Source organism: Rana temporaria, chromosome 12 (genome assembly GCF_905171775.1).
Source record: "Rana temporaria chromosome 12, aRanTem1.1, whole genome shotgun sequence".
NCBI lineage: Eukaryota > Metazoa > Chordata > Amphibia > Anura > Ranidae > Rana > Rana temporaria.
In genome coordinates, this window is record NC_053500.1 from 139,157,505 (window position 1) to 139,179,175 (window position 21,671).

General features: G+C 51.2%; 1 protein-coding gene across 4 annotated transcripts in view; it reads left to right on the top strand.

Annotated features, from left to right (window-relative positions):
- SLC38A10 (solute carrier family 38 member 10) overlaps positions 1 to 21,671 on the top strand; it is a 61,636-nt gene that overhangs the window by 15,138 nt on the left and 24,827 nt on the right. For all 4 annotated transcript variants that reach the window (XM_040330965.1, XM_040330963.1, XM_040330966.1 and 1 more), the window contains exons 6-11: positions 534 to 677; positions 4,722 to 4,846; positions 11,091 to 11,193; positions 12,609 to 12,791; positions 14,348 to 14,459; positions 17,144 to 17,250. In XM_040330965.1, coding sequence (XP_040186899.1) covers positions 534 to 677; positions 4,722 to 4,846; positions 11,091 to 11,193; positions 12,609 to 12,791; positions 14,348 to 14,459; positions 17,144 to 17,250 — 774 coding nt within the window. The remainder of the gene's footprint in view (positions 1 to 533; positions 678 to 4,721; positions 4,847 to 11,090; positions 11,194 to 12,608; positions 12,792 to 14,347; positions 14,460 to 17,143; positions 17,251 to 21,671) is intronic.

Consider the following 21,671-nt stretch of genomic DNA (forward strand, 5'->3'; position numbering starts at 1 on the left):
CACCTGAAACCATTCTCATCAACTACTGTGCCCCAAATTCTCTTTGCCAACACAAATCAACACCCCCATTATGCTTGCAGCGCCCCCCCCCGCCAGCTCGCATGATACCACACTCGCTCCTTCTGCCCACCCCTTGTCCCAGCCCTGGCTACTGTCATAATTGGCTGATCCTTTAAGCAAGTACTGGTGTTATGAGAAGCCTGTTTGTGTCTTTTCTCTTCCGTTCATAGACGGACACAGCATCCTTTGACAGTAGGGTTATGCACCTTCCTTCTAGGAGAGTTTAGGCAGAATTTACAGCACTTAAAGCGTTAACAACCTTTCCTTTGTGCCGCTCCTCCCAGGGGGCGTGGCTCCCCAGGCATAACCCACACCCTGCTCTAGCAGCCTCAGTTCGTAACAAGCAGTACAAACAAAGGAGGGGTGGGTGCTGTGTCCGTCTATGAACTCAGAGAAATGGATTTTACGGTGAGTACAAAAATCCTATTTTTGCCATTATTATGTTATATTTTTCTATACCTTTGTGATTGTAGGTGACGGAAGGATTCCGTATCTTCCTCCTCTTCGCCGTATCGCTGTGCATCGTTCTCCCGCTTAGTCTTCAACGCAACATGATGGCCTCCATCCAGTCATTCAGCGCTATGGCTCTCATTTTCTATACAGTCTTCATGTTTGTGGTGAGTGTGAAATGTACACTTCTGTCATGCTAAACGTTCATATTTTTTACTTATTAGATCCATCTGAACGTCAACCTACAACATCCCACCTGGATGTATACCCGTCTCTGCGAAGGCTTCATCGCATACAAATCTCCACCACATGCCGTCATCTCCTCCACTCCTGACCAGTGAATAGAAATAGAATAGAAATTAAAGACTGACTCCATGTTTATTCTCCTTTTTACATCGTTTATTTGGACCAGCTTGGTACATATAAACTATCGTGCATGCTGGGAGAGCAGTATTAAATCTGAATTCCAGGAATTCAGACACTTTGTAAAAAGTGAAGGCTCACTAGGAGTTAAGCCCAAGGAGCTGCATGATATCTCCTGGACTTGGCTCTATTATTTACATTAGATGGGATTATTGCGCTGCTGGAGAGACACCCTGAGGTTCTGAGAGGAGAGAAACACCCAGAGCAGCTATGCTGGCTCCTCCCCCTCTGCTGCCCATTCACAGAAGCCTTTGTGTATTTTGGAATGTTTTCACAGAATACCAAGGCTTCTGTGATTGGGCAGGAGGTGGGGAGGGGCGGACATAGAAGCTGCGGTGACTCTACTGTTGAAGTTCCAGAGATCAAAAGGATCGGCATCAGCCAGAGCTGTTTTCCGGGAGTACTATAAAGCTGTCAGCTATAAATAATAGAACTAAGTCCAGGAGGTGTCATGCACCCCGCTGGCCTTAACCACATGCAGACTGCCTATCTGGGAATGTACGTCATGTCCTTGACACTAAATGCTGGGGTTATTGCTGTAGCTAGATGCCATAACCACAGTATAGTTTTTCCCCCTTAGGCAGTCGGCTTTCCGATAAGTGATCCTGGCAGCGGATTTACCACAAGATCTTTTAGAAGAGGCGGGAGACATGCCCCCCCCCCGCTTACCAGAGCCCTCAGTAATGCCGAAAGCAATCTGATGCGATCGTTTGCTGGGCAGGAAGTCGAGTGAGGGCAAAATGGTACCCACTGGCCTCTATGCCCTTGGAGGACCAGAAGGACCTCTGACAGCAATTACGGTTGTCAGGCATAAGCATTTTTATTAGTCAAAATGTCAAGAAAATAAAAAAATTATTTTTATTTTTGCTTTTAAAGGTAATTGAGAGATCTGGGGTCTTTTTGACCACAGATCTCTTAATAAAGAGGACCTGTCATGTTTATTTCTATTACAACGGATTGTTTGCAAAGAATAATAAAAAATTAAAGACACAGTGTAAAAATGTAAAAAAAAATTAATAAATACCATTTATTTATTTATTTATTTATATATATATATATATATATATATATATATATATATATATATATATATATATATATATATATATATATATATATATATATATATATTTTCCTTGTTGAATTTATAATGTGAAGCATGAAGGCAAAAGGGGGTCCAACCTAGTATTAGCAAGGTGTACTTAATAAAGTGGCCGGTGTGTATGTGTATATATATAGATGGATAATATATATAATCTGTGGGCTAGATTCACATAGATCAGCGGATCTTTAGATCCGCGTGATCTATGTGATTTAAGATCCGCCGCCGCAAGTTTGAGAGGCAAGTGGGTAATTCACAAAACACTTCCAAACTTGCGGCGGCGGATCGTAAATCCCCCGGCGGAATTCAAATTCTGCGGCTAGGGGGAGTGTACTATTTAAATCAGGCGCGTCCCTGCGCCGATTTAAATGCGCATGCGCCGTCCGCGAATTTTCCCGGCGTGCATTGCTCCCACTGACGTCGCTAGGACGTCAGTGGTTTCGGCGTGAGCGTAACTTGCAACGAGCGGGTTTGAGAATCGACGTACGCAAACGATGTAAAAAAAATTAAAATTTGACGCGGGAACGACAGCTATACTTAACATTGGCTGCGCCTCATAGAAGCAGGGGTAAGTATACGCCGGGATAACTGCTACGTAAACGTCGTAACAAACTGCGTCGGGCCCGCGTACGTTTGTGAATTGTCGTATCTCGCTGATTTACATATTGCTCAGCGTAAATCGGCGGGAACGCCCCCAGCGGCCATTTTTAAATTGCAGTTAAGATCCGACGGTGTAACACAGTTACACCTGTCGGATCTTAGGCATATCTATGCGTATCTGATTCTATGAATCAGTCGCATAGATACGACGGCCGGACTCAGAGATACGATGGGAGATACACCGTCGTATCTCTTTGAGAATCTGGCCCTATATCTCTATCTGTAGAGATATACATATCTATATCTAATAATTCTGTGGTATTGTTGTTGCAGAACGATCGCGTGTTAAACGGACAGGCAGGGTAGCTGGGGGTCGGTCACAGTAAAGTTGGGATCAAAGTTCAGTTTATTTTTCTAAATGCGGCTCCAAGACAAATATGTTTTAGGGCTAAAAATAGGAATCTGGTATCTGCAATGACTTCAATGCTAAGGCCACAGGTGACGACAATCAATACATGTAACTGACTTTTAGCACCACGTGTTATGTGTTTATTTTTTTCTTTTGCACACACTTTAAAAAATAAAAAATGTAGGTCTGTAGATTATGTAAAACCCAAAACATGATTTATTTTCTGAAAGCAGACACCCTAAAGAATAAAATAGCGGTAGTTCCAGTTTTTTAAGTCACACAGTATTAATCATGTGATTAACTGCTTGCTGACCGCCGCATGCACTTGTACTACAGGAGAGTCAGGACGCTCTCTACGTTGCAGACAGTGGCCCAGATTCAAGAAGCAATTGCGCCTGTGTAACCATGAGTTACACGGCGCAATTGCTTACTTGCTCCGGTGTAACGAGTGCTCCTGATTCAGGAACCTCGTTACACCGGCTGCAGCCTAAAATCTGCGCGGCATAAGGCTCTTCTGCCTCGCAGATTTTAGGCTGCATTCTTGCGGGGGCCGCTAGGGGGCGCTCCCATTGTGTATCAGCGTGTAGTATGCAAATTGCATACTACCACTGATTCACAATCTTGCGCGGGCCCCGCGCAAGCCAGGTACGGAGTTTCCGTACGGCTACTTTAGCGCAAGGCTGCCCTTTCTAATAGCAGGGGCAGCCTGTGCTAAAGTATACCGCCGCTCCCGCGTCGCGACGTTCAAATGTTACGTCGTTTGCGTAAGTGCTTCGTGAATGGCGCTGGACACCATTCACGTTCACTTTGAAGCAAATGACGTCCTTGCGACGTCATTTGCCGCAATGCACGTCGGGAAAGTTTCCCGACAGAGCATGCGCTGTTCGCTCGGCGCGGGAGCGCGCCTAATTTAAATCCCGCCCCAGGCGGGATCATTTAACTTGCGCACGCTTACGCCGGGCAAATTTGCCGGCGCGCCCTCGCAAGTCACGGAGCTACTTCTCCGTGAATCGAGGGCAGCGCAAAATATTTGTGTGGGCGCAGGGCAAAATCGTTGCCCTGCTCCCCCGCAAATATAGCGCAAGCTATGCTGAATCTGGGCCAGTGAAAGGAGCTGTGTGTTAGTGGGCGTCCTGACTCTCCTGTAGTCCAGGGGAGGGGGCGAGCACGACACTCCACACCAGGAAGAAAGCCTCGCATTACTGTGTGGAGTTACAGACAGAAGAACAGGAAGTGAGGATTTCTCAGAAGAAATAAGGACATTTAAAAGCAAAATGGAAGGATGAGGTAAGTGAAGGAGGACTGCACTAAGGTAAAGGAAGATATTTAGGAAAATAATTGTACCTTTACAACCCCTTTAAGCAGATCAGGGCTCAGTGGTCGGGGCTGGTGACGGCCCTCGCTGGGTGTTTTATCCCATCAATCGGGACCTGGTGACTGTAAGCAGATCAGGGCTCATTGGTCGGGGCTGCTGGGTGATCTGTGCCCCGCACTTTATAGGTATTTTCCCTAACTTCCTGTTGTGTCTCTGGAACAGGAAGTGAAGTGAAATCTGTTCAACGGGAAATGAGATTTGAAGTGTTTTTTCCTCCATCCGAAGCGAACTTTTATTTTCTATGCAGTATTTGTCTTTCCTGAGACTCCGGATTTTATTTATCATGTCTCTCCTGTCTGTAGATCATTCTCTCCTCATTCAAACACGGCCTCTTCAGTGGGCAATGGGTGCAGCAGGTCAGCTACGCTCGCTTCGAAGGAATGTTCCGCTGCATTCCCATCTTCGGCATGTCCTTTGCCTGCCAATCGTAAGTATCTCTGTTTTTTTGGTGATGAGTGTCATAAGAGTCCTCGTAGGAAAGAATTCACGTCAGGAATGGGAGATTCAGCAGAAAGAGCCAATCAGTTGCCTTGCAGTGCTCATGTGATAACAATGGAAATGCTGATAGGAGGAGAGAGCAGAACATTAGCTCATTATTATATGATTGTCTTCTCATTTCACTGTCCAATCACAGGCTGGGGGACGGACAAGACCTGTAAGTGTTACTAAAGAGCAGTAGAAAAGAATCAGTCACTTGCCCCTAGAGCCAGGGCTGTGCAGGGGCGGACTGACAACTCATGGGGCCCCCAGGTAATAGGAGATCATGGGGCCCTCGGGCAACAGGAGATCGTGGGGCCCCCGGGCAATAGGAGATCGTGGGGCCCCCAGGTAATAGGAGATCATGGGGCCCTCGGGCAACAGGAGATCGTGGGGCCCCCGGGCAATAGGAGATGGTGGGGCCCCCGGGCATTAGGAGATGGTGGGGCCCCCTGGGCAATAGGAGATCGTGGGGCCCCCTGGGCAATAGGAGATCGTGGGGCCCCCGGGCAATAGGAGATCGTGGGGCCCCCGGGCAATAGGAGATCGTGGGGCCCCCGGGCAATAGGAGATCGTGGGGCCCCCGGGCAATAGGAGATCGTGGGGCCCCCGGGCAATAGGAGATCGTGGGGCCCCCGGGCAATAGGAGATCGTGGGGCCCCCGGGCAATAGGAGATCGTGGGGCCCCCGGGCAATAGGAGATCGTGGGGCCCCCGGGCAATAGGAGATCGTGGGGCCCCCGGGCAATAGGAGATCGTGGGGCCCCCGGGCAATAGGAGATCGTGGGGCCCCCGGGCAATAGGAGATCGTGGGGCCCCCGGGCAATAGGAGATCGTGGGCCCCCCGGGCAATAGGAGATCATGGGGGGCCCCCGGGCAATAGGAGATTATGGGGGCCCCCAGGCAATAGGAGATTATGGGGCCACACAGTATATACACACACACACACACACACACAAAAGAGAGCGGCCATGAAATGGCTGGGAGAGCCCAGGATTCGGTGAACCCCATGCAAATCATCAATTGACGACCCCCCCCCCCCCCCCCCCAGGTTGAGAACCACTGGGTTAGGGCAGTGGTCATCAACCTTCTCCTCAGGGCCCACTAACAGGCCAGGTTTGCAAGATAACCGTTATACATCACAGGTGATGCCATTTGCTGCCCAGTGATTGCAGTATTCTAGTCTGCATCTCCCCAAGGTAATATTTAAAGCGGGGGTTCACCCGTACATAACACTTTTTCCCCTTAGCTTCCTGCTCGTTTTGTCTAGGGGAATCGGCTAGTTGTTTTAAAATATGAGCAGTACTTACCGTTTACGAGATGCATCTTCTCCGTCGCTTCCGGGTATGGGCTTCGGGAATGGGCGTTCCTTCTTGATTGACAGTCTTCCGAGAGGCTTCCGACGGTCGCATACATCGCGTCACGATTTTCCGAAAGAAGCCGAACGTCGGTGCGCAGGCGCAGTATAGAGCCGCACCGACGTTCGGCTTCTTTCGGCTACTAGTGACGCAATGGATGCGACCGTCGGAAGCCTGTCAATCAAGAAGGAACGCCCGCTCCCGAAGACCCATACCCGGAAGCGACGGAGAAGATGCATCTCGTAAACGGTAAGTACGGATCATATTTTAAAACAACTAGCCGATTCCCCTAGACCAAACGAGCAGGAATCTAAGGGGAAAAATTGTTTTATGGGTGAACTCCCGCTTTAAAATCTGGCCTGTTAGTGGGCTCTGAGGACAGGGTTGATGACCACTGGGTTAGGGGATCTGAGACTGGCTTGAGGCTCAGCAGTGCCTGGTGGTTGAAAAGACTGGTTTAGACAAAGTTGCCCACTGGTCTTGTCTTGCTGAACATTAGTCCCCCCAAGAGTCTCTGGTACCACCTAGCCAGGTCATGTGACTAGCTGCCACAGGTAGATCGGATGCCCATTTTCTCTATAAAGAAGGCTCTGTTACCTTTTCTTTACCCTACGCCCACCCCCACCCTTCCCCCTTTTACATAACGTGTTTACTAGTTTAGAACAGGTGCACTTTTAAACTAGATACATACCCTTCACTTAAGTGTGCTGTTACATTGCTGACATTTGGAGAGGCGTGAATAAAGATTCCATGTTTGTGTCATCCCCAGACCAGTGACGAGAGGTCACATCTTCACTTTCATCTCATTGGGCTTGTGGCCGACCAAAGTCTTAGAATTTCCCAACACCGACACAACCTGCGGCATTCACAAACGTCAACCATGCATCCATTTAAAGTGACGGTCAATCATTGGTCTGGTCCCCGCGGGCCCCAGTTGTGCTGTAGCCATTGACGTACGCCGCTAAACCCCCCAAACCGATGACACATGTCACCCATCTGCCCTCCTGAACCCTGGTCGGTCAGCAGTTGTGCTTTCCGGGAACAGCGGCCATAAAACTATTGCCGCAGGAAGGCTCTCTTTTTTTATAGGATCTAGCCGTGACCGAGGTGCAGGCCCGTTTCCTCTCTCCGCTGTGGCAGAGATCAGGTTGCACGGCTTGGCATATAACACTCCATCCTGTCACAGAGGGGGGGGGGGGGTCCCATCACATGGGGGGCCTGGAACTGTAACCAGATCATGGGGGCTGCTGGATGCTCTGTGTCCCTCAGCACCTTCACTAAGTGTTCATGATTATGGAAATCCCGCTGACAACATTTACTCACCAAGTACAGCTTGCGGAATGAGGTGTAAACAAAGCGTCATTCTGTACCCGGCCCCCACCCTGCCCCCCCTCATTTCATGGTGAGAACATCCATATCAGCACAGCAGCTTCAGAAAACCAATAAACCCCAAATTGTAATTTCATTCATAGAAAGAGGAGGACATATTCTCTAAAAACTGTGATTGTCGATGAGCTATTATTAAAGGCTAACTCCACGTTTGTCAAAAAATAATAATACATGTAGGACAGAAATGTCCATCTATTATTATTTTATTTATTTTTTTGCAATTTTTTTTGGAGGGGGAAGTGGGGGCTTTGCTAGGAGCGGGTTTTCCTATCCCATTTCCTACTTCCACCTAGGGGCCGCTTAGGCTCCTCTGCCCCTAGGTGGCCCCCCCCTCTAGGCAGCCCCTCCCTCTAGGCGATCTCCTGGGACACGTGACTGGTCCACTCCGGGAGCGCAGCATGACTCGTGCTCTCCTGACACGGGGGGGGGGGGGGGGGGAGGGGTGTCTGCCCTAATTGTTTTTCAGCACAGGCCCCACATACATGGATGCTACCAGGACCACCAGGGAAGCCCCCAACACGTGGATGGCCAGATATGTCCCCCAGGGATTCCACAGTGTGCCCAATATATGCCAATCAGTGCCCACAAATGGGCACTGACTGGCACCATTATGAATGCCTGCCAGATCGGTGATGTCCATCACTGTTCACTCATCAGTGCCACCTCATTGGTGCAGCCTCATCCTTCACCTCATTGGCGCAGCCTCATCCTTCACCTCATTGGCGCAGCCTCATCCTTCACCTCGTTGGCGCAGCCTCATCCTTCACCTTGTTGGCGCAGCCTCATCCTTCACCTCGTTGGCGCAGCCTCATCCTTCACCTCGTTGGCGCAGCCTCATCCTTCACCTCGTTGGCGCAGCCTCATCCTTCACCTCGTTGGCGCAGCCTCATCCTTCACCTCGTTGGCGCAGCCTCATCCTTCACCTCGTTGGCGCAGCCTCATCCTTCACCTCGTTGGCGCAGCCTCATCCTTCACCTCGTTGGCGCAGCCTTATCCTTCACCTCGTCGGCGCAGCCTCATCCGTGGCCGTCGGCGCAGCCTCATCCGTGGCCGTCGGCGCAGCCTCATCCGTGGCCGTCGGCGCAGCCTCATCCGTGGCCGTCGGCGCAGCCTCATCCGTGGCCGTCGGCGCAGCCTCATCCCTGCCCGTCGGCGCAGCCTCATCCCTGGCCCGTCGGCGCAGCCTCATCCCTGGCCCGTCGGCGCAGCCTCATCCCTGGCCCGTCGGCGCAGCCTCATCCCTGGCCCGTCGGCGCAGCCTCATCCCTGGCCCGTCGGCGCAGCCTCATCCCTGGCCCGTCGGCGCAGCCTCATCCCTGGCCCGTCGGCGCAGCCTCATCCCTGGCCCGTCGGCGCAGCCTCATCCCTGGCCCGTCGGCGCAGCCTCATCCCTGGCCGTCATTGAAGGAGAAATCGTACTTTTTTACAACATTTTATAACAGAAACAAAGAAAAAAAAAAAATCCGAAATTTTTTCGGTCTTTTTTTATTTGTTGTGCAAAAAATAAGAATCCCAGCAGTAATCAAATAACAAAAGAAAGCTCTATTTGTGGGGGGGGGGGGAGAATTATAAAGAGTTTAAGTACAGTGTAGCATGACCGCGCAATTGTTATTCAAAGTGCGACAGCGCTAAAAGATAACAATTGGCATGGGCAGGAAGGGGGTGTAAGTGCCCGGTATTGAAGTGGTTAATGTTACTTTAAAGCGGTGTTTCACCCTGCAGAACAACATTTTTTTATCGCCGTACTCACAGTGTAATCGTACATAGTAGATTCTAAATGCCCGCGGGGAATGGGCGTTCCTTTCAAGAGGGAGGGTGATTGACGGCCGGCTCTGGCACGCCACGCTCCCCGAAGACAGCCGGAGTAGGTCTCGGCTCTTCACGGCGCCTGCGCACAGACTATGCGCAGGCGCCGTGAAGAGCCAAGCCTATTTCGGCTATTTCCGGAGAAGCGTGACGCGCCAGAGCCGGCCGTCAATCATCAGGAACGCCCATTCCCCGTGGGGAGTCGGAATCTACTATGTACGATTACACTGTGAGTACGGCGATAAAAAAATTAAGACCGGCATACTGTAGCTCGCGCTACAATGCCGAATTTTAGGCTAGAAGAAAAAAAAATATTTTTTTATTTTATAGGGTGAACCCCCGCTTTAAGGTAAAAAGAAAAAAAACCTTCAGCCTATAGAAGGAATTTCAGTTTTGAGTGGAGTGTACAGGTTTTGTAGCCCAGTCCTGGTAAATTCTGAGGAAGAGAACGAGAAGCGTCCCCATAGAAAATAATGAGGTTTATTCTTTTAGGTGTTGCTTTTTTCACCTTTACAATGTCCAGAGATGTTAATCCGGAGGAATTCATTAAACTGGAGAAATCTCGGAGATGTAATTTGCAGCCAGGTCTGGTGCAGCCGCTCTCTCTCTCTATATTCCGAAGGCACTTAACACAGCGCAGCCTCGGTGTCCCTCCAGTCATCTGTCAGCGCCTGTGCTGGCCTCTCACATCCAGCGGCAGCTCATACATTTTCTCACACTCCCATAATGAAATGTTAACATTAACATGCTGCGGCTAATGCTCCATCGCAGCAGAGGAGAGGGGGGGGGGGGGGGGGCTGTACTCGGGCAGACTGAAAATGCTTTTCTTTCAGGCAGTTCCTGAATACATCGGGTCTCTTCATCATCTAAAATCCTAACCTGGTATTCTGGGTACCATAACAGGTCGACCCCCCCCCCCCCGGGGTACACCTCACCCCGCTCAGTCAACTCCAGAGGAACTGCAGTCCGCTCACATAATTTGTAATGAAAACATCTTTGCCATTCTGAAGCTTCCCTCCAACCACTTTGCATATTATTTTATATAGACTGCGATTCTGTACTTGCCAAATATGCTGCAGAAATCTCCCTCCACTGAGCCGGGCTGCAGCCAATTTAACTGTGGGCTGCTGAAGCTGCTGCCTGTTCACTTCCTGGATTTACACACACAGGGGGCACGCCTCCAGCTCTGCAGCTCTCATTGGCACTCTTATGACTCCCACCCCCCTCCATTCCTGACAAACCTTCACGAGAGTGAGAGAGCTGTGCATGATGTCCTAAGCCTAGCCCAGTGATGGCACCCCAGGTGTTTTGGAACTACATTTCCAATGACCGGGAGGGTTCCATTGGGTCATTTTCTTTTTTATACATTTCCAATGATGCTCAACTACACTGCAGCGTTCATGAGCATCATGGGAAATGTAGTTCCAAAACATCTGGGGTGCCAAGGTTCCCCATCACTGGCCCAGGCTTATAACCAGACAAACAGGAAGTGGGCTGTATAAGGGATTTATTGGCAAAAAAAAAAAAAAGTTTTACTACCCAAAGTTAAAAACGACAACAAGGGCAGAAGATTTAACAAAAGGAAAGATGAAAAAATTACTGAAGGTCCGCTTTTAAATTTGAATATTTTCTCCTCTTCTAGCCAAGTCCTCCCCACATATGACAGTCTGGATGAACCTTCTGTGAAAACCATGAGTTCCATCTTCGCCCGTTCTCTGAATATTGTCACCATATTCTATGTCCTGGTAAGTAGAAATAAATAGAGGGAGAGGGGAGGGAGGAGTGGGGAGTGGAGGGGGGAGTGGAGGGGGGAGTGGAGTGGAGGGGGGAGTGGGGAGTGGAGTGGAGGGGGGAGTGGAGGACGGGGGGGGGGGGGGGGGGGGAGGGGGGGGGGGGGGGGAGTGGAGGAAGGGGGGGAGTGGAGAGGAGGAGGAGGAAAGAGTGGGCAGAGGAGGAGGGGGGGGAGAAGAGGGGGAGAGGAGGAAGGGGGGGGGGGAGAAGGGGGGGGAGGGGGGGGGAGGAGAGGGAAGAGGGGGGGGGCAGGAGGGGAGGAGAGAGGGGAGGGGGGGAGGGGGGGGAGGAAGGAGGGGAAGAGGGGGGGGGGAGGAAGGAGAGGGAAGAGGGGGGGGGGGCAGGGGGGGGGAGGGGGGGGGAGGGGGAGAGAGGGGAGGGTGCAAGAGGGGAGGGGGCAGGAGGAGAGAGGGGAGGAGGAAGAGATGGGGGAGGGGGGAGAGATGGGAGAGGGGGAAGAGATGGGAGGGGGAAGAGAGGGGGGAGGGGAGGGGGAAGAGAGGGGGGAGGGGGGAGGGGAAGAGAGGGGGGAGGGGAGGGGAAGAGATGGGGGGAGGGGAAGAGGGGGAAGAGATGGGGAGGGGAGGGGGGAGGGGTTAGAGATGGGGGGAGGGGAAGAGATGGGGGAGGGGAGAGGGGAAGAGATGGGGGAGGGGAGAGGGGGAGAGGGGGGGGAGGGGGAGAGGGGAAGAGGGGGGAGGGGGAAGAGGGGGGGAGGGGGAAGAAGGAGGGGGGAGGGGGGGGGGAGGGGGAAGAAGATGGGGGGAGGGGGAAGAAGATGGGGGGAGGGGGGAGGGGGAAGAAGATGGGGGGAGGGGGGGAGGGGGAAGAAGATGGGGGGAGGGGAGAGGGGGAGGAGGGGGAAGAGATGGGGAAGAAGATGGGGGAGGGGAGGCGAGAGTGCCCCCATGGAATGCGGCTCTTGGTGGGGGCACTCCATGCGGAGTTAAATAGAAGTATGGGATTTTTTTTTATCCCATAATTTTACTTGCATCTGTCCCCCACCGTCTCTTCACTGATAACCAAGCCACCAATGGCTCGGTTCTCTCACCTCACCAAGTGGAGAGCTGCTGCCTGTCAATCAGCAGCTCTCCTGCAATGCTCCTCCACGCTCACTGGAGCGCTGAGCTGTGGAGGGGCGGGGAGCGTCAGTCTCGGCGGCTCGCTGAGAGGCTTTAAATTATTTTTTTTGATCACTTTTTCCTTTGTAATGAGAATACGGCAATGCAGGTCCAGTCGCTTGTTGTCCTAATCATGAGGGCAGTCCAAGGTGACAATGCTGCTCCTCCAAAATAATTGATCCTGCGCTGGGGTTAGGCCTTAAATACAAGTCTCCTGACATTGGAGCTTTTTCTTGCGATTTTTCCAGGTTGGTTTCTTTGGTTACGTCAGTTTCACAGAAACGATCGCCGGCAACGTGCTGGTCAACTTCCCGTCCAATGTGGTGACTGAGATGATCCGAGTGGGCTTCATGATGTCAGTGGCGGTTGGGTTTCCGATGATGATCCTTCCCTGCCGGCAGGCGCTGAGCACGCTCCTATTCGAACAGCAGGTTGGTGTAACCATTAGATAGAGGAGATCTAACTTAAAGTGTAACTCCAGCCCCTGGAAATACTGCCTCTATGGATGCTAACTCGCCCCAGGGTATCCTTGCACACCCCTCTCCGCCCTGCATACAAAATTGAGACAAATGTTTTTTCTGTGTTTCGTTACCCTGGGGCAAAGTAGTGTCCATTAAGCTGTATACTGGGGCAAGGTAATGTCCGCTGGGGGTAGTGTCCATGGATTCCATCTCTAAGGCTGAGCCATACCCTGGGGCAAGGTAGCATCCATTGAGGCATACCCTGGGGCGAGGTAGCATCCATTGAGGCATACCCTGGGGCGAGGTAGCATCCATTGAGGCATACCCTGGGGCGAGGTAGCATCCATTGAGGCATACCCTGGGGCGAGGTAGCATCCATTGAGGCATACCCTGGGGCGAGGTAGCGTCCATTGAGGCATACCCTGGGGCGAGGTAGCGTCCATTGAGGCATACCCTGGGGCGAGGTAGCGTCCATTGAGGCATACCCTGGGGCGAGGTAGCATCCATTGAGGCATACCCTGGGGCGAGGTAGCGTCCATTGAGGCATACCCTGGGGCGAGGTAGCGTCCATTGAGGCATACCCTGGGGCGAGGTAGCGTCCATTGAGGCATACCCTGGGGCGAGGTAGCGTCCATTGAGGCATACCCTAGGGGGAGGTAGCGTCCATTGAGGCATACCCTGGGGCGAGGTAGCGTCCATTGAGGCATACCCTGGGGCGAGGTAACATCCATTGAGGCATGCCCTGGGGCGAGGTAGCATCCATTGAGGCATACCCTGGGGCGAGGTAACATCCATTGAGGCATGCCCTGGGGCGAGGTAACATCCATTGAGGCATGCCCTGGGGCGAGGTAGCATCTATTGAGGCATACCCTGGGGCGGGGTAGCATCCATTGAGGCATACCCTGGGGCGAGGTAGCATCCATTGAGGCATGCCCTGGGGCGAGGTGGCATCCATTGAGGCATACCCTGGGGCGAGGTAGCATCCATTGAGGCATACCCTGGGGCGAGGTAGCATCCATTGAGGCATACCCTGGGGCGAGGTAGCATCCATTGAGGCATACCTTGGGGCGAGGTAGCATCCATTGAGGCATAGCCTGGGGTGAGGTAGCATCCATTGAGGCATACCCTGGGGCGCGAGGTAGCATCCATTGAGGCATACCCTGGGGCGCGAGGTAGCATCCATTGAGGCATACCCTGGGGCGAGGTAGCATCCATTGAGGCATACCCTGGGGCGCGAGGTAGCATCCATTGAGGCATACCCTGGGGCGAGGTAGCATCCATTGAGGCATAGCCTGGGGCGAGGTAGCATCCATTGAGGCATGCCCTGGGGCGCGAGGTGGCATCCATTGAGGCATACCCTGGGGCGAGGTAGCATCCATTGAGGCATACCCTGGGGCGAGGTAGCATCCATTGAGGCATACCCTGGGGCGAGGTGGCATCCATTGAGGCATACCCTGGGGATCACTGTATTAATATTTGGAGAACTTCTTCTAACGCACATTATACAATGTTTCCCTTTCGCACAGCAAAAAGATGGCACGTTTACTGCTGGAGGGTACATGCCACCCCTACGGTTCAAAGTTTTGACGTTAGTCGTGGTGTTCGGAACCATGATAGGTGGAATTATGATACCAAATGGTAAGTGGTTGTAAACCCATCGCATATTCCCAGTGAAGTGACTGGCCTCAGGTGATCCACAGAGATTAAACAAATCCTACATAAGTTAGCTGTACCTGTTAATCTGCAGCCCTCTCTCCTCCAGATATGTTCAAAGTACACAGATCAAAGGCTATTTCTCAGCTCCAGGAGGCAAGGGGGGCCCGGGGGGATCTAGCTCACGCACTGCACAGCAGAGAGCTGAGTGTAATCTGAGACCTGAGTGAAGGGAATGAATATCCCTCTACAAAGTCTCGGTGGAACATGCAGATGAGGCTGTCGGTTTCCTTCTGTGTGTTGGGGGAGGGGCACGGCTGAACATAAGTCGGAATATACATCTTGCTTAGACAGGTTAGTCAGCATAGGTGTTAGGAGGGGTGGATAAGTCGGCTTTAGCCCGGAATTCTACTTTAACGTGCCCCTAGGTATATTGCTTTAATTTTCAATATGTCCAGGAAGGGGAAAAAAGGATTTTTGTACTCACCGTAAAATCCATTTCTCTTTCGTTCATAGACGGACACAGCCTTCATTGACCTTAGGGTTATGCTTCTTCCTACCAGGTAGGAAGAAGCATAACCCTAAGGTCAATGAAGGCTGTGTCCGTCTATGAACGAAAGAAAAATTCTATTTTGACTTTTTGTATATGTAGGAAAGGTGATCTGTCCCCCACCCCCGCCGTGCCCCCCCCCCCCCGCCTGTGTTTTGCAGGGAAGGTCTATTCACAGATCACATGGAGAGCTGATTACTTTTCCACAGCTGCTTCAGACATAATGGATGTTTGTGAATCAAAGTCATTCTGCTGAATGGAAAGAAATCAATGTTCCATTGTTCGTTCAGCCAGGAAATCTCTATCTTACCCCTAAATCACAGGAGTGGTCCTGGGGGTCGGGTCCTCGAGGATTCTCCTCCGCCAGGCCCTTCAAAGAGAACAGACCCGTCCACTCTGAGGCTTTGTCTAAACCAGGGGGGTCTCAAACTGGCGGCCCTCCTGCTGCTGCGAAACTACAAGTCCCATCATGCCTCTGCCTGTGGGAGTCATGCTTGTAACTGTCGGCCTTGCAATGCCTCATGGGACTTGTAGTTTCGCAGCAGCTGGAGGACCACCAATTTGAGACCCCTGGACTAGAGCAACTGTGGCCTTCCAGCTGTTGCAAAACTACAAGTCCCATGAGGCATTGCAAGGCTGATGGTTACAAGCATGACTCCCACAGGCAGAGGCATGATGGGACTTGTAGTTTTGCAACAGCTGGAGGGCCACAGTTGCTCTAGTTTAGGGGTCTCAAATTGGTGGGCCTCCAGCTGCTGCGAAAACTACAAGTCCCATGAGGCATTGCAAGGCTGAAAGTTACAAGCATGACTCCTCCCACAGGCATGATGGGACTTGTAGTTTTGAAACAGCTGGAGGGCCGCCAGTTTGAGACCCCTGGTCTACACAATAATAAGCCTGTCGTCGTTTCGCAATGTGCTCCGGAGGTTCCTCCAGTGCCGCAAAATGCGATTATTATAAACTACTTGGGGGGGGTGTGTAACGGGTAAGTCCTACACAGTTGTACAGATTCCCCTGCTGCACTGAAATGGCTTCCTCTGATTTCACTGCACACTGTGAGCTTCTCATAATGTGCATTAGAAGCTGCAGCAAGCCAGATAGGCCCAGATTCACAGAGAGCAAGGCGCACATTACGCCGCCGTAGCGCGTACGCCACGCCGGCGTAGCGCAGAGAGGCAAGCATTGAATTCAGCAAGCCAGTGCTCCCAACGCTGCGCCAGCGTGGCGTGGGATTAGAAGGCGAATGAGGCGTAACCCCATGCAAATGATGGGCCGAGCGCCAGACAGATACGCATCAAGAACTGCGCGGCGACGTGGACGCATCCCCCTGCGCACAACCACGTCGGAACAACTGCCTAAACTACGCCGGATCACTGTGTACGCCATGAACGTAACCTACGCCCAGCCAGACACATGTCCAACGTAAAATACGCCGGACGTACAACTTACGCGCACCTATCGTAGCCTGCGTCGGGCGCACGCAGGTTCGTGAATCGCCGTATTTACCCTCATTTGCATATTTGAATGGCTATCAATGGGAGCGGCACTATGCGCCCAGCCTAAATGTGCACCCACTCTACGCCGGAGTAAGCACGATACGTCGGCGGGATGTAGCCTGTTTTTAGGCGCATATCTGTTCGTGGGTCTTGCGCACACATACGACGGCGCACATTTGCACTTACGTCGGCGTAAGTGCTTTGTGAATCTGGGCCATAGAGCCCCTCCCCATTTATTGGCTGGAGGATGTCCAGGTGTGGGCAACTGCGGTCCTTCAGTTGTTGTGGAACTTCTCGTCCCATGAGGAATTGCGAGACTGAGCATGACTTGCAGAGGCATGATGATTCTTACTTTTCATACATCCAATATGGCGGTTTACCTTTTATTTAATCTGTTGAAGCAATACTGACCAAGATTAAAATTGCCGCTGTTGTGAATTTTTGGTGCACGTGGCGGTATTTCTAATGAAAAGGTTGCACGGCCTACATTCATTCGATGTACGGTTTCCAACAGAACCCACACTGCCAGAAATGTGTGGGAAATGTCTTATTGTGTGGGAAAGCCCCGACTTGTGTTTTTCTTCTTCTTGTGATACTGAAAGTGATTTATTTGCATTTCTCAGTGGAAACCATTCTGGGTCTGACTGGAGCAACCATGGGAAGTCTCATTTGCTTCATCCTTCCAGCCCTCATTTATAAGAAGATCCTTAACAAGGGTGTGACCTCACAGGTATGTAAAGCACAATGGAAATTTTACCCAATTTTACGTGGTCTTCTTTGTTGACTCCTCCCCCTTCCCTTTTGCACATTATCAAAAAAAAAAAAAAAAACGGATTGAAAAGCAAAACTTTTTCTTCCTGTCTCCGGCCCAGGCCAGAACAGTGCCGCGTCACCAAATGCAGATACTCCGCAGGGCTAGGTTCACCTTCAGGAACATGTTAAACCTGTATTTAAGGTGTAACATGTTCCCGAAGCACACTCACACCACCCCCTGAGCCCCATCTCACATAAGAGTGGGCAGGGGTTCCTCTCCCCCGCAGCCGCTGTCGCATTTAAAAATCAGCGTGGTTCTTCGGGACTCCGAGGGATCTGTGAATGAATAAACTACAAGTTCCATCTGTAGGTGCACGTGGGACTTGTAGTTATCAATGGATTATGAGTATGCTACTCAGGGGGTTATTTACGAAAGGCAAATCCACTTTGCACTACAAGTGCACTTGCTGAAAATCTGAGGGGTAGGTCTGAAATGAGGGGAAGCTCTGCTGATTTTATCATCCAATCATGTGCAAGCTAAAGTGCTGTTTTCTTTTATTTTCCTTGCATGTCCCCCTCAGATCTACAGCGACTGCACTTCCAAGTGCACTTGCAGTGCAAAGTGGATTTGCCTTTAGTAAATAAACCCCTCGGTGTACTTTTAGATCATTGATACTTCCTTGAGCTTTCTAACTGAAAGCCTGTATAGAAGTACAGGCCGAAGAGCTGGAGGGGGGGATTGGGGGGGGGGGGGGGGGAGTGTGCACTCCTCCTCCTCCTCCTTCTTCTTCCTCCGTCTTCCTCCTCCGTCTTCCTCCTCCGTCTTCCTCCTCCTCCTTTTTCGTCTTCCTCCTCCTCCTTTTTCGTCTTCCTCCTCCTCCTTTTTCGTCTTCCTCCTCCTCCTTTTTCGTCTTCCTCCTCCTCCTTTTTCGTCTTCCTCCTCCTCCTTTTTCGTCTTCCTCCTCCTCCTTTTTCGTCTTCTTCTCCTCCTCCTCCTCCTCCTCCTCCTCCTCCTCCTCCTCCTCCTCCTCCTCCTCCTCATAGCACAACATTGGCAGAAGTTGCCCAAAGGGTGGCGCTAAAGAGCTGAAAAACCACATTGTTTCATATTTGTTGGCTGACAACGTTTTGCCGCCTGTATGCAGAACAAGTTCCTGGCCAGCGCCTTTCGGACAAAATTCGACAGATTTGTCCAATTGGAAATCCGATCGTGTGTACGAGGCTTTAGCCTCTGAGAGCAGATGCCTAGAGACCGGCACCAGCATGTACAGCGTGCATGAGATGGGATGTACCAGCATGGAGCCGTTGTGCGATCCAAGCCTTACTTAAGATTTTTCAGCCTGGACATGATGTCACACAGGACCCAAAAGTGATGACCCCATGCACTGACATATGTTTTGCCCAAAAATTACGTCTTCAGGAAGTGACATCCCAGGGGGGGATGCCTCTGAAAGCAGAAAAACACTTTTTGACCTACCTGTAAAAAGGGGTCCATCGCCTCTGGTGAGTGCGCATCCATTTTTTAAAGCACAAGTGGTGAAGGAATTTGGAAAATTCCGTCGAAGATTTTTTTGTGTTGGGATTATATCGGCATATACGGCGTGCATGTGATGGGATGTCACTGCCGCTACCAGCATGGAGCCGTTGTGCGTTTCAGCCTGGACGTGATGGTCCCATGCCACTGACGTATGTTTTGCCCAAAATGACGTCTTCAGGAAGTGACATCCCAGGGGAAACCATAGCCTCTGAAAGCAGAAAAGCACTTTTTGACCTACCTGTAGATTGTGGTCAAACACCTCTGGTGAGTGCGCATCCATTTTTTTTTAAGTACAAGCGGTGAAGGAATTTGGAAAATTCCATTGGAGGATTTTTTGGTGTTGGGATTATATCACATTGGGCTATTTTACCCAACTCTCTATGTAAATTATATTTACATTTACATTGTACACATATATATATATATATATATATATATATATATATATATATATATATATATATATATATATATATTCACCTATGTATATGGATTTGTGCCACACCTTTTATGTTTATGTGATAAGTCAATTAGAATATTTGTCATGCCCTGAGGTATGAAGTATATGGAAAGCTCCGATATGATCAGCAGAATATACAGAGAAGCCGTATATAGAGCAGTGTCTTGCATGGCCACCATGTACCCCCCAGGACCTGTGCAGTCCAGATGTTACAGCTGGACCGCCAACGCCTTATAATTCTGCCAACAAGTAGTTAATTACAGAAAACAGGAAGCCCCGACTGGCGCGGTGAAGAGGAGGAGATCGGCAGTCCAGGCAGGCCAGAGGAAGTTGAAAAGGGCAATTTAGCAAAGCTGTGAAGAGATGAGAACCTGTGAAGGTCCTATTAATCCTTCGTTGTCCTCGGTTTCATGGAGCGGGTCACCCCGGGGACACTCACACCTGTGACTGGCGACGGGTCGCAATTTTCGTTCTGCGTGCCACAGCGGATTTAAAGCAGTTGCTATTGTGGAGCAGGCAGTATTTACATACCCCTATCAGAAGGGAGAGGTAGTAAGTCCTTGCTTTAGGAATTGTGGGCGGAGCAGGTAAAATCTTTCACTCATTTTTTTTTTTTTGTCCTGAAAAGATGGACATGGTACCTAAATTTGACCTCTATGCAAACCGATGAGATGTGTCACAGGACTTGGGGACCTAGCAGAGACCTGCCGCACACCGGCGCACATGAGGGCTGATTTATTTTGCGTGTACGAAGACGGAGCAGGTATAGAAGTCCCAGATCTCAGCATGTGCGTTACACCACCGCCTGTGTTTAGATGCTGAAGCCTGGCTTCATTGCATCTGTGCACACACCAGAGAGGGAAGTGCGTTCAGGAGACCAAAAGTGGTTCTATAGGTTGAAGGTTTTTTACCTCTATGTGCAGCAGCCTCCCCAGTCCCTTTTATACTTACCAGAGCCCCATCGTGATCCAGCGATGTTTATGAAAGCCTCGGCTCTCCGGGGACTCTTCCTCCCCATTGGCTTAGAAAGCAGCAGGAGCCATTGGCTCCTACTGCTGTTAGTCACAGCCAGTGAGCCATTTAGGAGAGAGAGAGGAGGGGCCAAACTGCGGCTCTGTGTGTGAATGGACATGCAGGGCAGCGGCTTGGGAGCGAGCCTGCTTAGGTGCCCCTATAGCAAGCTGCTTGCTCTGGGGGCACTCGACAGGAGGGAGGGGCCTGGAGCACCGGCGGGGGACCCCAGAAGAGCAGGATTAAGGCTGCTCTCTACAAAAACTTGTTGTTAAAAAAATTGTTTTTTTTAAATAATATAAAAAAAATCTAAAAAACACACTACAGAAAATGACAGGAGGCGGAGACAAGTCCAGTCACCCTGCAAAGAAGAGACAGAGCTGTGGGAGGAGCCCAGTAGACTCCGCCCAATACAGAGGACAGGAGGCGGAGACAAGACAAGTGTTGCTGCATAAGGAGAATAAGCAGAGCTGTGGGAGGGGCCCAGTAGGCTCCACCCACAATAGAAAACTACTGGAGGGGATGGAGACAAGGCCCTAGTCTCCCTGCACAAAAAGAGAGCAGAGCTGTGGAAGGAGCCCAGTAGACTCCACCCAATACAGAGGACTACAGGAGGGGGGCGGAGACAAGACAAGTGTTACTGCACAAGGAGAATGAGCAGAGCTGTGGGAGGGGCCCAGTAGGCTCCACCCACAATAGAAAACTACTGGAGGGGGTGGAGACAAGGCCCTAGTCTCCCTGCACAAAAAGCTGTGGGAGGAGCCCAGTAGTTTCCACCCAATACAGAGGACTAAAAGGGGAGACAAGACCAGTAGTCCCCCTGCACAAGGAGAAAGCAAAGCTGTGGGAGGAGCCCAGTAGACTCCATCCAACCACTACAGAGGACAACAGGAGGGGGCGGAGACAGGACTAGTGTTCCTGCACAAGGAGAATGAGCCGAGCTGTGGGAGGGACCCAGTAGGCTCCACCCACAATAGAAAACTACTGGAGGGGGCGGAGACAAGGCTCTAGTCCCCCTGCACAAGGAGAGAGCAGAGCTGTGGGAGGAGCCCAGTAGGCTCTACCCAATATAGAGGACTACAGGAGGTGGTGGAGAAAAAAACAATCCACCTGCACAAGGAGAAAGGGCAGAGCTGTGGGAGGGACCCAGTAGGCTCCACCCACAACAAAAGTACAGGAGGGGGGCAGAGACAATACCAGCCCCCTGCAAAAGGAGAGCGAGAGAGTTGTGGGGGGGGGGGGGTGGCAATCAAGCTCTATCCACTACAGAAACTACAAAGCTGTGGGAAAGACCTGGCAGTCTCCGCCCACTACAGTAGGGGGCGGAGACGAGACCAGGTCCCCCTGCACAAGGGGAGAGAGCAGAGCTGTGGGTGGTGCCCAGCAGGCT